We start from the raw sequence: 15,715 nt of genomic DNA on the forward strand, positions 1-15,715 counted from the left end.
ACTCCCACACAACTCCTTCACTGCCACTTTGATAACCGACTCCTTTTGTTTGCTATAAGGTTCTCTTTTCTGGAAAGTGAAAGTTACGTCCCGAAACCGATCATCACCGGTTGGTTGACTATTAAAGTGAGGGTGTAGGTATCATTGTGTGACGCTATACTCTGTCTTGGAAAATGATTTATCAAAGTATGTTTGTGGACTGTGCAGATTAAGAACCACACAAATTATTATTTAGCTGAAGTTTCTTTTTATTCATGTGTAACTGCCTATTACTCTTATAGTGATGTATTAAAGAAAATACAAATTTTACAGAGGGCTGTAGATTTATCTCAGAAAACGTGGACACTACCAATACATCAAAACTGCAGGTACAACATTGTGAATAATGGCTTGCAAAAAAAACATTACCAAATCCTGCTTAGACATATACAAAAAACGTATTTTTGCTCTTTCTACCCACATGACATGTCCTGGGGCAGAAAGAGACCACGTTCTGACTCTCCGACAGTGGGTGAAGTCAGCTTCACCCGCTGCACCAGGGACAAACTAGTCCAGTCAATCCAGGACAGTAGATCTGATGAAGTCCATCACCACCATTGCATCAAATAAAATCTGTGAGCTGTTTCAGCCACAGATTTAAAAAAAAGAAGCCAAACACTGTTGCTGAAGAGGTGAAGCAGGAGCCTCATCAGGAGTCAGCATTCACTCCTCCACCACCAGCTCCTCCTGTGACTCCTCCTGCTGAGCCTGCTGTGGTCCTGAGGGGTGAGGGTCTCTCTCAAGTACCCACCATCCCACCAGATACTGTAACTCCTGTCATAGACAACATGAAGACAACAAAGGAGAAATCCAACACCACCGAAGACATCTACAAGCCCATCAAGGTATGTGTGAACACTTTTTCTGGCGGAGTTGGGCTGTAAACATTTAAAGACGAGTTTAAACTCTGAAAAATAATCTTTAGAATGAAATTCCCTTATTTGTTTACAGGAATTGTTTAAAAAAACTTGTTACGAGGTTTCCCAGCACTGCTGCTGAGAAAGATTTAGTCCATGATAATCCAGTTTCCGCATAAAATTTAACCAAATTAGTGTGCCATTTTATATTTCCACCGCTCCACCACTGGATGGATGGTAGGCCCAATGTTGTCCCAAATCAATTCCCAAATATTTACTAAATTGTTTTAAAGCCTTACTAACAAATGGAATCCAAATCATGCATGCGTGACACAATTTCTGAGTGTAGTTGGAAAAACCCATTGTGAACCAGTGTTAAATAAAAATGCAGCCAACACTGATCCTTTCTAAACATGATCCATCCCATGCGTTAACTTTTATTATCAAGCAACTTTTCCTCCAAAGTACACGCTCATCTGCTGAGGCTCTAAGTTGGAGCTCCTGCAGGTCAACTGTGGGGATGGTTGGGTCGACATTGAGATACTGGGTCATTATAAGAAGTGTGAGCATCACATTTACATACTGCAACCTGTTTCGGGAGGAGGATAGCATCAAGCATCAGAGACACTAGAGCATGATATACAATTGAGTTGTCTCTGTTTCCAAATCATGCAAAATGATGTACTACATCACATGCATATCTACTGTCTATGTAGATATTGACCCTTTTCACTTAATTTGCATGCTTCAATGAGAGCAGTGGGCTGTGCTGCTTGTGCAAACAGAGAAGCAGGGAGTGGTCATGCAATAAATGTATCATGTGTTAATACCATGATAACTGATAATTGAATTGCGAAACGCTGATCCAACCACAAACAGTGCAAAGTCTGGATTCTGCAACAGTGTTTCCTGTAAGTCTGATCTGGAGGAACAAACTTAGGTTATTGTTACTACACAGTTATGTTGTTCACCATCTCCTTCTGTTCGAGGAAGAGTAGCTGCGTTTAGAACATTACTTTTTTTTTTTTACAGTGATGTTAGACATTTCCAACAGAATAGCATGTTATCGATAGCATCATAGACATAGTATTTGGGACCAGCAGGGTGAGTGAGGAGTATCCTACTAAATCCTTGGATGCCATGTTAGTCTTATGTGAAGCTGTTACAGCTCTATGACAAGTAAGGAGGCCTTTATCAACAGGATCAAGTTTTGCTGAGAAATATTTAAATTACTGTCACTCTATTAGGGGAGAGGGATTTGCCCTCTGCTGTGATCACATGCCTTAAAAATTTAACTTGCACTTTTACAAACGTATACTTTTACAAACTTGTACTTTTATAAACTGCAGTTTTTCAGGGTTGCCTTATGACCTCCTGCAATTAGATGGTTTAGTAGAGCTACATAATCATTTTCACAATATTCTTCAGTTGGAGCTCAAATCACAAATCATTAAATTATTAACATATCAGAAAGGGGCTCTTCCTGGTGTGATCTCTATTTATCTAAAGAGTTGTTTTAGTGCCTGGCTGTAAATGGCCGGTCACAATAGCCTTGACAAAGGCGTGTGAATGAATAACTTTCTATGTTGAAATCAAACGCAAACCAGTATTGGCTGTCTTTATCAATTTATACACTGAAGAATGCATCAAGTAATGGAAAGGTCATACAGATTTCAGGTCATAGTCTTAGACGGGTATGCAAAAAGTTACTCTCCAACTATAAAATAGGTTTCAACCACCCTACTTTCCGATAAACCAAGTCATTTTTCCACTACACTCCGTTGCTGAAGAGCTGAAGCGAGAGCCACATCTGGAGCCGCATTCCCTCCTCCTCCAGCAGCTCCTCGTGCTGAGCCTGCTGTGGTCCTGGAGGGTAAGGGTCTCTCTCAAGTACCCACCAGCTCCTGTGACTCCTCCTGCTGTCACCAGTACAGAGCAGAAGAACGTGGACCTCAAGGCCAAGACACAAAAGTTTAAAAAGTCTAAAAAGGCTCGGCCGAGTCCGTCCCTTCACTCACTGGTGTAAGAAAAATCTCTGCTGCTCTTTTCTTACTAAAGAGGCAGAGTGAAAAAACTATTCCCTTGTAAACATTGTTGCATATAATTACCATGTATCTCATTTCTTTTCCATTTCATTTCATTATTCAGATAAGAAATCCTTTTAAATATAGTTTTATATAGTTATATTGTATTATTTTCATCAGTCATTTCATGTGTGAATAACAAATTCTTTTAAATGTCATATTTCACATTACAAATAATAAATGAATGGTTTTATCGCAGTCTGTCTCTATCAGTCCTTTTCATTTGTTGTGAGTTTAACAGGAAATTAAAACATTGATAAATCTAAACCGTATTTCGTGACAGTGAGGGACAAATGACTGTGATTTGAGTTATGTCTGTTAGTAGTTCTCTTTAGAGGGAGTGGTCTTCTTCACTCCGGCACAACTCCTTCAGTCACACTTGGACAACCGACTCCTTTTGTTTGCGTGCTACAAAAACATGTTATGTTCTCTTTTCTGGAAAGTGAAAGCGACATCTCAAAACTGATCATCACCTGTTGGTTAACTATTAAAATGTGGGTGTAGGTTTCATTATGTGCAATATACTCTGTCTTGTAAAATGATTTATCAAAGTATGTTTGTGGACTGTGCAGATAATAACCACACAAATAATTGAGCTGAAGTATCATTTTATTAATGTATAACTGCCTATTACTCTTATAGTGATGTATTAAAGAAAATACAAATTTTACAGAGGGCTGCAGATTTATCTCAGAAAACGTGGACACTACCAATACATCAAAACTGGAGGTACAACATTGTGAATTATGGCTTGCAAAAAAAATATTACCACATCCTGCTTAGACATATACAAAAAAAATGTGTGCTCTTTTTACCCACATCCTGGGGCAGGAAGAGACCCCTTTCTGACTCTCCGTGCATCAAGGGTCTGCAGATTGTATTTTTCGCCACCGTCTACAGAAGGCGGTGTCCTCCTGCGTTGCGTGCAACTCTTCAACACGGACGAGCTTCTAGTCACTCCCTGAAGGGCCCGAACGATGGTCCCTACTTCAGGACCACATTTCCCTTTAAGTGACCTGAAACCTGGAAATACGAGGTTCCACCTGGAATGCATATAACAGCAGTTCAACCAAGGTGTTAGCAGAGCAGTCGACTGTATTCTGACAGCGCTGAGGACTTTTTCACCCCATCCCAGATACGGGCTGAATAGTGGAACCTGTAAAAACAGAAAAGAAACACAAACAGGTCAGGTCTGTCTGTCATGACTCATGACACACCTATATATACTTGTTGTAACACATCTACCTTGTAAACACATAAATTCAGTAAAACAGTAAAACAACTGTGCTTCTGATATACAGACTCTGGAAAACCTTCAGCAAGATCAGGATAACACAAACATTACCAAGATCTGGCACATACACACATGGGCATCAAAGGGGGCTTGAGCCCCTGCCCTTTTTTCTTCCTTGAGAGAATGTGCCCTTTTTCTGGGGTGCTATAAAAAAAATATATATATTATACTCCTGTTTGTGCACAGCTTCCCTTTCAAACAAATATATTGATTGAATAAACAATCAAAATATCAGGTCGGGAGATTAGAATTTGTCGAGTTCCGATACTCTCTCTACCCTCTCCCCTCCACGTCTCCTGCACAGTGGTGATCACTAGAGCTGTGGACATGTCTTGATTCTTAGATACATTTCGATGACGACGACTCTGTATTGTTGTGCATTCGAATCGTTGACTGCTGAATCGTAATGGAATCGGGAGGCTAGTGAAGGTGCACTAGTGGGCACACAGTCATCACATTGCTGTCAGACAGGCAGCACCTCCCAACTCCCACTTTCCATCTCCTGTTCCAGTTGTGGTGGTTTTTCTTTGCTTGTGTGAAGTGTTGATGAACAAAGGATTAAGCTACCAGTTCCTCCAGTTTACAGCTAATTAGCCAAAAGACAAATATAGTAAACTTGAGCACGCAGACAGAGGGTAAAAAAATTTTTGGAAGTTTTCCCTCCATTAGGGTGAAAGAAGACGAAATGGAAGCAAAATCTAAAAATTGACCTGGACACGAAAAAACTTCCTAATGCCTTAAGCTGCATAATTTTGATTGTAGGCTCCTCATCTAATAACAATTAATTATACTACTGTTGAGTAAATTTGTGAGAGTATTAAAATAAATTGTTAAGCTAGACATGATACATTATTTAACTTTTGGTTTTAAACATTTTTTTATAAAAATAACTATGAGAAGTGCCCTTTTTCTCACTTGATCCCCTACCCCTCAAAATGTCTGTGCACGTCCCTGACCAAGATTTAGGAAAAACTAGAATTGACATAATATAGATTATTTTTCCAGAATCATATGTGGTCACTGGCACCTTTCACCAGTGAAATAGATATATTTGATGAACTTTACTGAAGGCAAACCAAAGATATCATGTTCAAGAGGCCAAAACTAGGTTTTGAGAGGCCACCATGACCTTTGACCACACAAATCAGTTAATCCATGAGTCTGAGTGAACATTTGTGACAAATTTGAAAGAGTTCTCCCGAGGTGTTCTTTAGATCACAGGGTCAGAAATTATTTGGGAGGCCACCGATTCCATGACATGTGACCACTAAAAATATAATAAGTTCATCCTTGAGTCCAATTGAACGATCTACCAGATTTCAGGAAATTCTTGAGATATCATGTTCACAAGAACAGGACATACAACGCTAATGCATAACGCCCCCAGCCACTAGCTCTCACCAGCGCAGAGTCATAATTATACAATATATTAATATTATCATATTTATATAAAGTGAACAAAACCTGAACTACACCAAACTATCAAATAGAGGGCGATGGAAACGAGATATTGAAAGGTTGCAACAGGCATTACAATTGTGGAGGTAGAAGAATGAAAAGCATGTCGAGGGAAAGTGTGTTTACCAGTTCTTCTCTGTTAGGATGGTGTGGGACAGCTGACAGCGGGGCATGGTCAGTATTTGGCTGCGAAGTTTCAAAACCATGGTGGAGAAAGAGGGGTGTCCTCTGTAGCCCGGGAGCAGGGAAAAGAGCGGGTATGTCCCCGGCCCTAAACATGGAACCATGATTAATTCACACGTTACACAATCTACAGGAGGACAACTGGGTTCTTTCTGATGTGACAATAAAGTCTTTATAACCTGCTTTAGTCAGATTTTCCTCCCCATCATTCTCCTGCACAGGAAGAAGAAACATGTTGACCTCAGGTGACAGATAGTCCGCTCCCAGGCCAGGAAAGATGTTGCAGTCGAGCATGGACAATGTACCTTAAGACAAACCACATATTATAGAATGAGTATAGACTGAGTGTAGGTTCGGCTTGTTTGTAGAGGCAACTTAGGTTTGTACCTTTGTATTTGAGATGGGAGTGGGCCATTAATTTATCCACCACCATATGCATGTTCTTCAGATTCTTTGGGCAGAAATCATCTCGCTTGGCCTTATTCTGGAGGAACACTGTTTGTACAAGCACAGGTTTTCAGTTTAAGAGCATTGAACCTGGTTGGTGTGTGAGACTGTGTTTGTGTTTCTGCTTAACAAACCTATATGAGGATAGTACTCTGCTCCATCATCATTGCCTGAAGAGCCAGCGCTGTCATGGCTTGCAGACGGAGTGGAAGGCTTCAGCATCTCAGCGGTCTGAAGAAACCTATCGACAAACATAACAGTAAACTTCCTGTGTGGTACCAACATCTGCAAACTAGGACTGGGTAATTGTTCGGGGTTTCAGTGTGATCATCTCTGTGCAGGAGATGTAGTAGGGGAGGGTATCAACGTCCCCCCTCGTCACCAATCGTGTTTGGGATTTCCATAAACAGCTTCTGATATCCACAGCTGTGGTGTGGCCCTACCGTTTGAGGGCCTCTGAAATTCCTCTCTGGTATTTGTAGATTTATAATTCTGTTAGCTTCATCAGACTGTGTTTGCAGGTGCAGTGCGGCTTGGATGAGGGTCAGAGTCTCAAAATCTCAGGCCACTGTTCTCTGCCAGAGAACTGTGGCTTTCTCTCTTCAGGCTTCTGCCCCAAATGAAGGAGTTTCAGTATCCCGGGGTCTTGTAAATGAGTGCGAGTAGGCTGGAGCAGGAGATTTACAGGTGCAGTGCTGGACCACTGATGAAGAGGGGGCTTACCTCTCAACTTACTAGTGGATGTTTGCTCCTGACCTCCTTTATAGTCATGAGCTTTGGGTAATGACTGAAAGAATGAGATCTACAAAAGATATTTAAAGAATATCTGGGGGGGAGCTTGAGAGTAGAGCTTCTGCTTCTTCACATTGAAAAGAGCTGGTTAAGCTGGTTCAGGCTGGTCTTCTACGCTAGTCCAGACAAGTCTGACCCTACCCTCCCAGGTAGGACCCAGAACCTGCTGTGTTGCTTAACTCATTTCACCTGGGAATGCCTCCAGGAAGAGGCGGAGAATGTTGCCCAGGACATGGACATCTAACTTCTTTCGTTGAACTGCAAAACCACCCCAGATAGGCAGCAGAAAATGAAAGGATGGAAAACTGATGGAAGGACTGTGCTCTGCTGACACAGAAAACTAAATACTTGGTAAATCTACAGACTTCATCACTTGGCTGTAAATACAATTTGGTATGGTCATAACACAGTTCTCCTCACTGATTTTCAGGACACTCACTTGTTTTCAACAGGTCTGGCTTTTGGCAGCATTTGTTGTTTACAAAACCAACACGACGCATAACATTATTGAGCTCATGAAAAAAGCAGAAGACAAATATCCTTTCAAGATCTTAGATGAAATACTCAACATTCCTGTGGGATGAGGGAACATGCAAGTTATTGTCCGAGTCGTGGAAAGAGCTACCCCCTCCTTGCGAATGTGGCAGTTAGTATAACACTGATTCAAATCAAATAAACAAGTACCTGTAGAGGTTTAAGTCGGTGAACCAGTCTTGAACCACAATGATCACATGGCAAACAGTGAACAGGAAGGCAGCGATCTGAAGAGACTGTGAACATATTGTAGAGAGCATTAATGTGGTTACATGTGACTGTGTGTGTACAGAATTAAATTTACCATTTAACCGTTGGACAGGGAACAATAGCTTATGTTTTCATAAAGCGCCCTCTGCAGGCTGCTCACTGACCTGCATCTCAACGTATGTGTGAGGGAGGTTGTACTCTGGGGGCAGCTTCCGGTCGTTGTTGATGAGGTGGTCCAGAATAGATGGACTGAGCATTGGCTGAAGAAACAAATAAACAAACCAACAAACAAGGCATTTAAACACATCTTGTTGCTCCAGTGCAATCTATCTACAGCCAGATTATTTTACAGTCTGGAGGCTCATTGATGCTGCTTTTACAAATGAAAATAGATGTGCTGGTTTCAAATGACGTAATCATCACTGCCTATATGCTTCCATGTGTCCTACGCTTGATAAGCAATACATCCACTATAGGACAGCGGAGAGTCGAGAGTTTCCAACAACATGGCGACGGCGGAGGAGGTTGTGATACTATTCCACTTAAGAAAGAGGTAAAAGCGGCTGAAGTAGGCGGGTGAAGAAACATCATATAAACGCCTGTAGTTTCTCACCAACTCTTAAAGTCCCTCCTCAAAATGTTTTGCCATCGTTGACATCTCTTCTTCAGGTTTCATGGACGTCTTGATTGAGCTACTGGCTACACTTCCGCCCACAATTTCCAGTGGCACTATTCAATTTTGTCTGTTTAATCCATATCCGTAAAAGACATAGAGGACGTCCACAAATATGACTGGAATGAACACAGAGACCGGACAGAAGGCTCCAACCTTTACGAACTGTATCTTCTCTTTATTCTAAGGTGACATTTGTATTTAAACAGTTAACCACCTCTGGACATTATGCCAGCAAATTAAAGATACTGCAGAAAAAGACATAGAAACACACCCTGTGTCTTAAATATTTTATTCTTACCTGTGTATCCAAGAAGATGACTCTCTCCTGAGTGATGAAGAAGTCAATCCCTGTGCTTTGGTTCCCTCCTCTTTCCTTGATTTCTTGAGTCTGGGCTCTGAATACATAACTCCTGTGCAAACACATGTTCAAGCCAACACAAAGTATTAGTAATTAATCTGTCTCTTACTAAGGGTGCAAGTCACAGACCCTGAAACACGGGAGAGAGAATTTTCATACTGTCAAATCAGTTCATTATAGTGTCACACTATGTGTTTGGGTAAAACACAAGACTATACAGAAGCAGGTGGGTCCACTGTGTGGTCAGAAAGAGTACTGCTACTTTATGCATGGATATAAAATACAAAATGATAAAGGGAAGAAAACGGGTAATGGAATGGGAACACTTCTAATTGAGAATTAAGAAATCTTAAACTGCAACTTAGATTAAACACTATATGTACACATTTATACATTTAAACAATAACAGTTCTTTATGTGACAAAGGCTAAATATATTACATTATTCTGCTATTCTCCTTTTTTGACCTATCCTTGCCCTGGTCAATGCATTTAACTACATCAGATTGAGGTTTTTCATTCTGCTGGCAGTACAAAGCAAGTAAGAGCTGTAAAAAAGTCAAAAGTTAAGTAATTATCTCCTACATTCATGAGGACATTTTCTGTTATTACAGGAAAGTCTCATCCTCATAATTCAAATTATTTTACATATACGTTTTATAAATGTTTTCACTTTCACTTTTGACAAGTGCAATTGCAGACAACATTACCGTTGATCTTCCTCAGGGGTGTTGGCAGATATCAGTGACATCACTGTAGATTTCCCAGTTCCCTGAAGGCCAATTACTCCCACCACCAACATATCCGTCTGGTCCCTTAGATACTGCAACGCATCACAACAAAAAGCAACTTCATCTGAGTAAAAACAGTACAGTGGGTACAATGTATTGAAATATTTAATACAATGGCTCCACATTCAACTAAATACATTAAATACTCACCTCCATGGCACTGTCACACCAGTTCATTTGATCATCCACGAGCTTAATGCTGTGCTTCATCTTCTCTGGGGGGAGGAGTTTGGACTGGCCAACCATGGCTGAATGTTATTTAAAAAGAAAGATCAAGATTTGCTATTCTTTTCTCTGCACACAAAAGTTGCCTTTACGGAGCTCATCCAAGCAGAGAATTTGTAAGCATTACAGCAAAATTTGTAGTTTACAATTTTGGTTGTTCCTTGTTAAAATCTACAATAACTCACGGTCCACAGCGCTGCTGGATGCAGAAGCACCCATTCCTCGGTTTTGGATCTGGTATACAGGCTGAGTGGGTCGCTGCCCCTCTCTCTCTATCTTGGAGGGCCCGAGGCCAGAGGGCTGAGCTGCCGCCTCTGGAGGGGTCCCCGTCTTTGTTCCATCATCCCTGGCTTTCATCAGCATGATTGGCTTCTCCAGGACCGGAGTTCCGCTGACAGATGTATTGGCAAGTGGCTTGGCCTTGAAAAAGATTAATTTAACAGCACAAGTCAATGAATCACATGAGAGGAGAGGTAGCCAGGATGAACATAAATCACACTTTATGTGCTCTTTACCTCCACAGAGGAGGTTATGTTTTCATCAGCGTTTGTTTGTTTGTCTGTTAGTTAACAGCATTACACAAAAACAACAAAATAGATCACCATGATGGTGGAAGGGTGCAGTATGGGTCAGGGAAGAACCTTCTAAATGTAAGCATGGGCGGAGCCAGGCATTGTTTTTCTCTTTCCTTGTGTTTTTGATGTTGTTTTTGTGTTAGTTTTTTTTGGTATGTTTTCACCAATTTCACCAAGGAATGATTCCTGGCTCTTGATGAAAAATTCAGGCACATATTGGGGATTGATATCTGTGAGTGTGTACTGTTGGAACAAGTTCTTCTGAGAGCACACCTAATGTGACTGCAGTCCTAAATCCTACAAAGAACTGTGCCTTCAAAGCACCTCCAAATAACTGAATGTAAAGGTAACTGCTGTCAAACTCAATAACATAAAGACGATCCTGTGCCGCAGTCTTATGCACACTTCTACTTTCGGACCAGTCTGACTTCCCTGTGAGCAAAGTGCTAACTAGATCTACCAAGCAACACACTACTGTTTATGTTCAAAAAAGAATATTGCAATCAGGGTTCTGAGTGTGTCACCAGCCAACGTACCCTTTCCCCGGGGGGCTTGGCCAGAATGATGGGGGTCTTCTGGATGGGTGGACCTGGAGGATCCTCACTCCCATCCTGAGCAGACACGTGAACGTTACTTACTACCCAGTAACACCAGCAGTGAAAACAACCCAGACTCCATTAGCGAGTGTTTGTGTTACCCTTCTTTCTCTCGGTTGGAATTCTCTGTCCCGGCTCGGCCCGGACAGGTTTTGTCCCGGAGCTCCGACGTCTCTCTCTCCGCGGCGGCGCCTCCTCCGCCGCCCCTGGCCGTACATCCCGGGCTGACTGTGGCCGGACTCGGACATGTCGTCTCCCCGCTGCTGTGAACAGAGAGCTAGCAAAGCACTGGTAAGCAGAGGCGATCTAAAGGTTGCTTGATTCGACTTATATCTGCTCTCAACTATGAGTCCTGACACACTAGTCTCATTAATGTCAGATGTTATCTAGTAGTGACACCGGAGAAGATCGAACACAACTACGTGCACTCCGTTGGCGAAAGCTTTTTGTTGGTGCGCTTGTTTTGAAGCTCGATCTCAACCGTTACGTTGCGTCTGCGGAGCGGTTCCTCGATATTAACGGGCTCCACCCGCTTGAAATGACAACTTGCTACTAATCAAGCGCACCGTGTCCGTCTGTTAGATTCTGTCGTTCTAAAACATCGTAATGCTTTAGTTCCGGTTCCCACCTAGTCCCGACACTTCAGGGACCATTTCAGGTGCATGCGTTGTTTAGCAGTCCCCTGTGGCTTTTCGTTTTATGGAAAATATATTCATAATAATCACAATAATCTTAAACTAGGAACGGCTCCTGTTTTTCATGTATACAATATTGTGAGATCTGGGCGTCGCATCCGTTTTTAACCGGAAATGGAGGATCTCGGTGTGCGGACGCCATCAATTTGACGGTGAAATGCAGCGAAATTAGATATTTCTGTTATTCTAATCAGGTGAATCATAACTTTATTATCGTCCCCGTCGTGGTTAAACGTGCTGGAGACAGACATGTGTCCTAAAACCCCATTAATTGTCCAATAAGTCCACAACAACTGTTAGCAGTTTTTATAGTTTTAGTATCGTGGACTAAATGACCTGGAGTCGGTCTCCTTCTTGTCTGGAGGAGTTTGTTTGTTTTACCGGTGTGGTGAGCTGAAGGCGGCGGAGCTATATTGCAGTTTCTTTTGCCAGAGGTGAGTCATTTCCCCGTGTAGCTTAAACTGTAATGTGTTGATACGTGCCTGACTTCTTACATATAAACAGTAGGCTTCTAGGCAACTACATACAAGTGGGAAACAGGCCATTGTTAAAGTGTTTGTGCTTCAGACGGAGCAGATTGTGTTTGGTCATGTGAAGACAGGAAGTTAACCACAGGTTAGAGCTGCTACTGTTGCTGAAACTCAAATACATTGCATTCAAATGTTATAGCAAAGGTAAACGACTGAAACAACTGCAGCTTCAATAACACCGCAGCCATGCTAGCATTGTTGTGATGCTACACGATGGTACTCTGCGTGTTTGAGCTAAATGCTAACGCGCTATGGTCAGTTGGAAACACTTTGGTTAGCATATTAGCATGCTAATATGCTAACGTTTGTCAATCATGAATGCTAAAGTGGATGTTTGTGAGTTGTGTCATGCCAGTCTGGTTGCTGGGATATGTCACGTAAAGTGTTTATTAGTACTAAATTTCATCGCAATCCATCTGATGGTTGCTGCATTTCAGAAAATATTATCGCAGTTTGGCCACTCACTCAAATGAATTAGGATATAAACGTATTAGCTTTGACTGTGGTTAGGAATCATTTCACTATCATTTTCTGGGTAAAAATCCCGTTTGTAATAGAGTTTTGCCCCAATGTCATTCCTAAACATTTTCAGTCATCCTGTCTTTTCTGCTTTGACTTGCAGACATCTCAAACGATGCCTTGACCACCTCCTTATTGCTGAAGACTCCAGCAGAGATGAGGAATGGCATAGATCTACCAAAAGGCAGGCGGACGCACACACCTTCAGTGACTCCAAAAAACTTGATGTCGCAAATCAAAAACCACGATATAATGCGAATTTCCGACGCCTGACTTCACTCTCCACACATCTGGATACTAAAATAACTTGACGTCCGTCTGCAAAAAAGTGTCATCAGTCTTTCAGTAACGTGTGGGAATTGAGTGAGATACATTGCAGCAACTCAACGCCTTGTAATGAAGCTCCCTCGTTGACTCCTGCGGTCATATCTTATCATATGGCATCTTTTCTAATGTGTTGACTCTTCAGCGAAGCACAAAGTCAGAACCACCCGACTCAGTGTCAGAGTTGAGGCTTCAACAAGGAACTGAGATGAAGCCTAAGCGTCTGGAGACACCTGATAACGGTGTGGAGTATATAGTGATTGACGATGATACAGACATGGAAAGTGACAGTGAAAAGGAGGAGGATTCAGATTCAAGCTCTGAATCTGATGATGAAGATGAGCCACTCTCCAAACATAGTAACTTGTGTTCCGATGATCCAGATTTGGACGATGACTCAAGTTCAACTGATTGTTCCAGTGACTCTTCAAATAGTCTGCATTCAAAAGAAACTGCAGCACCCCCTCCTCATGTTAATAGTTCAATATGTGCAGCCTGTGGTAGAGGACCCTTTAGGTCAATGAAGCTCCATTTGCTGCACTGCAGTGGTATTAAGGTGAAATATGAGTGTTCACTGTGCAAGAAGCTCTTTGTAACGGAGGATGCTCGTAATGAACACTACATGCCTTTGTATTCATGTAACATCTGTGACCAAGTCTTTTCTCACGAGAGCTCGTACCATCACCACCAGTGTCCCAAGGAAAGCAAGCCACCTTTGGTCTTCTTTTGTTCAGAGGCGATGCCCAAAGCATGTAACATATGTAAATCATTTTTCACTTCAGAGAAAACTTTGTTGAACCACATCAACAGAGTTCACACCTCAGTGGTCAGCACTAAAATATGCATTATTACAGATCCATCAGCACTGACAAATAAAAAGTTTTCACCATCTCTGCGTGGCACAGCGGCCCAGTCGGCCCTCACTACAAATGTAGTCAACCGGGTCTGTAATGGAAAGCTCCACGTCGGCCAACCTTCTGCGGGGTCACTCTCCACTTCTGCAAAAACTAGCCCTTCCTCTTTCTCGACCTCACGCAGACTTCCTTCCCGGTTACTCGTGGCATCTTCTGCTTCACCTGTCAGACTGGAGGAGGACGATGCCCTAGGCGAGCCAACCAACCAGCCTCCAGCTTGCCTCTCTGCCCCCGCTGAGACAACTCCAGCCACTGCGACCTCTGACCCCGACTCCCCACCAGCACCCACTATCATGGCCATGTTTGAGCACGACAGCCAAGATGCGGCTTCGATGAAACGCATGAAGACAGGCTGGCGCTCCAAGGTCCCTTACTCCTGCAGGCAGTGTGGTGCCGTCCTGAGGCAGCCCTCCTTCATCATCAGCCACCGCTACCTCCACAGAGGCTACCGCTCTCACCGGTGCCAGTGTGGACGAGCTTTTAGGCACCGGCTGCATCTCCTGCGCCATTGTGTTGAGCATGCTGAGGCCATGAGCTACATCTGCGTCAGTTGTGGGGAGACTTTCATTGGAGCGAGACTCTTAGCTGAGCACATGAAAGGCAAACCACAGAATAAGTCCCATATATCTGGGCATACATGGAAACATGAAAATAAAAGAAAGTGCAGAATGGCCTTTACATGTGACTGTGGACAACTGTTTTTAAGGCCCTCTGCTTACATATGGCATCAACTTCAAAACTGGACAAAAACTACACAATTGAAAAAGCCCTCGAGCTGACAAACCATCAACCCATGTCTGGTTTACTCAGTTCTGAGGTTCTCTTCTCCAACTTTGTAAATTAAAGTGTAATAATAAAATTGACATTTTTTACATCATCTGATTGCCCCTGTTGTGTTTAAAATGTCAAAGCAAAATCACATACACGTTTTTTCATAATGGCTCTTTAATTATAAGCATGTTCTGGATGGTTAACATGTTCTCACCATGTGCAAATGATACATAGTAAACGGTAAGAATAAGCTTCTCAGAAGTTCTTTTGACAACCCACTGAAATACAAAGGCAGTCAACCCACAAAGCTGTTTTGTTCAGTATTGTGATTAAGTAAATAAACACCAAAGCTCCAGTTTATCCTCCAGAGGAAGAGTTATGTCCAGTTTTGCTTATTCTTCTGAAAGTGCATTTTTTACAGTGAGGGGTATGAATTGGGGGGGTGGTCCTCGTGTGTTCTGTTTTTCAGATTTTTTTTAATTTAGCTTAAACTTATAAATATGGCATCCTCTTCTGAGACATCAATATCATGGTTGAAAAATAGCAAATAACTGTTTTTAAATTATTGTTATACATATATTTTTGACTCCACAATATCACAGTTAACTTTTTTCATGTCCACTTGGTGGAGCTGTTGGGTTGCTAAAAGTTGATCTTCAAGGGACAACTTGAACAAGTTGGATTGAACAGGTGTAGACTGCAGATAAAGATCACAACCCTCAATGTGGACATTAATCTATGAGTTCTATTTTATTTCTGTTACAATGTCTAGCACTTTACAAATTGAAATAAAGGTTGTTTTTGACTTGAAGTATTTTGTTCTGTTGGTGGAGCATCACATCAA

General features: G+C 42.0%; 2 protein-coding genes across 2 annotated transcripts; one reads left to right on the plus strand and one right to left on the minus strand.

Annotated features, from left to right (window-relative positions):
* Positions 1-3,571: 3,571 nt before the first annotated feature.
* On the minus strand, positions 3,572-11,559 carry smg9 (SMG9 nonsense mediated mRNA decay factor). The gene is made up of 13 exons (XM_061081161.1): positions 11,220-11,559; positions 11,059-11,133; positions 10,133-10,367; positions 9,873-9,970; positions 9,642-9,754; positions 8,873-8,984; positions 8,063-8,158; positions 7,839-7,924; positions 6,497-6,603; positions 6,303-6,410; positions 6,095-6,220; positions 5,859-6,003; positions 3,572-4,136 (listed from the first exon to the last, which is right to left on the minus strand). Exons 1-13 carry the CDS (start codon positions 11,364-11,366, stop codon positions 4,058-4,060), a joined length of 1,527 nt encoding a protein of 508 aa, XP_060937144.1. The 5' UTR covers positions 11,367-11,559; the 3' UTR covers positions 3,572-4,057.
* Positions 11,560-11,959: 400 nt separating this feature from the next.
* si:dkey-79d12.4 (zinc finger protein 836) lies at positions 11,960-14,977 on the plus strand. Its single transcript, XM_061081536.1, has 2 exons — positions 11,960-12,247; positions 12,966-14,977. Exon 2 carries the CDS (start codon positions 13,395-13,397, stop codon positions 14,877-14,879), a length of 1,485 nt encoding a protein of 494 aa, XP_060937519.1. The 5' UTR covers positions 11,960-12,247; positions 12,966-13,394; the 3' UTR covers positions 14,880-14,977.
* Positions 14,978-15,715: the final 738 nt, after the last annotated feature.

This window comes from Limanda limanda, chromosome 11 (genome assembly GCF_963576545.1).
Source record: "Limanda limanda chromosome 11, fLimLim1.1, whole genome shotgun sequence".
In the NCBI taxonomy this organism is placed as follows: Eukaryota; Metazoa; Chordata; class Actinopteri; order Pleuronectiformes; family Pleuronectidae; genus Limanda; species Limanda limanda.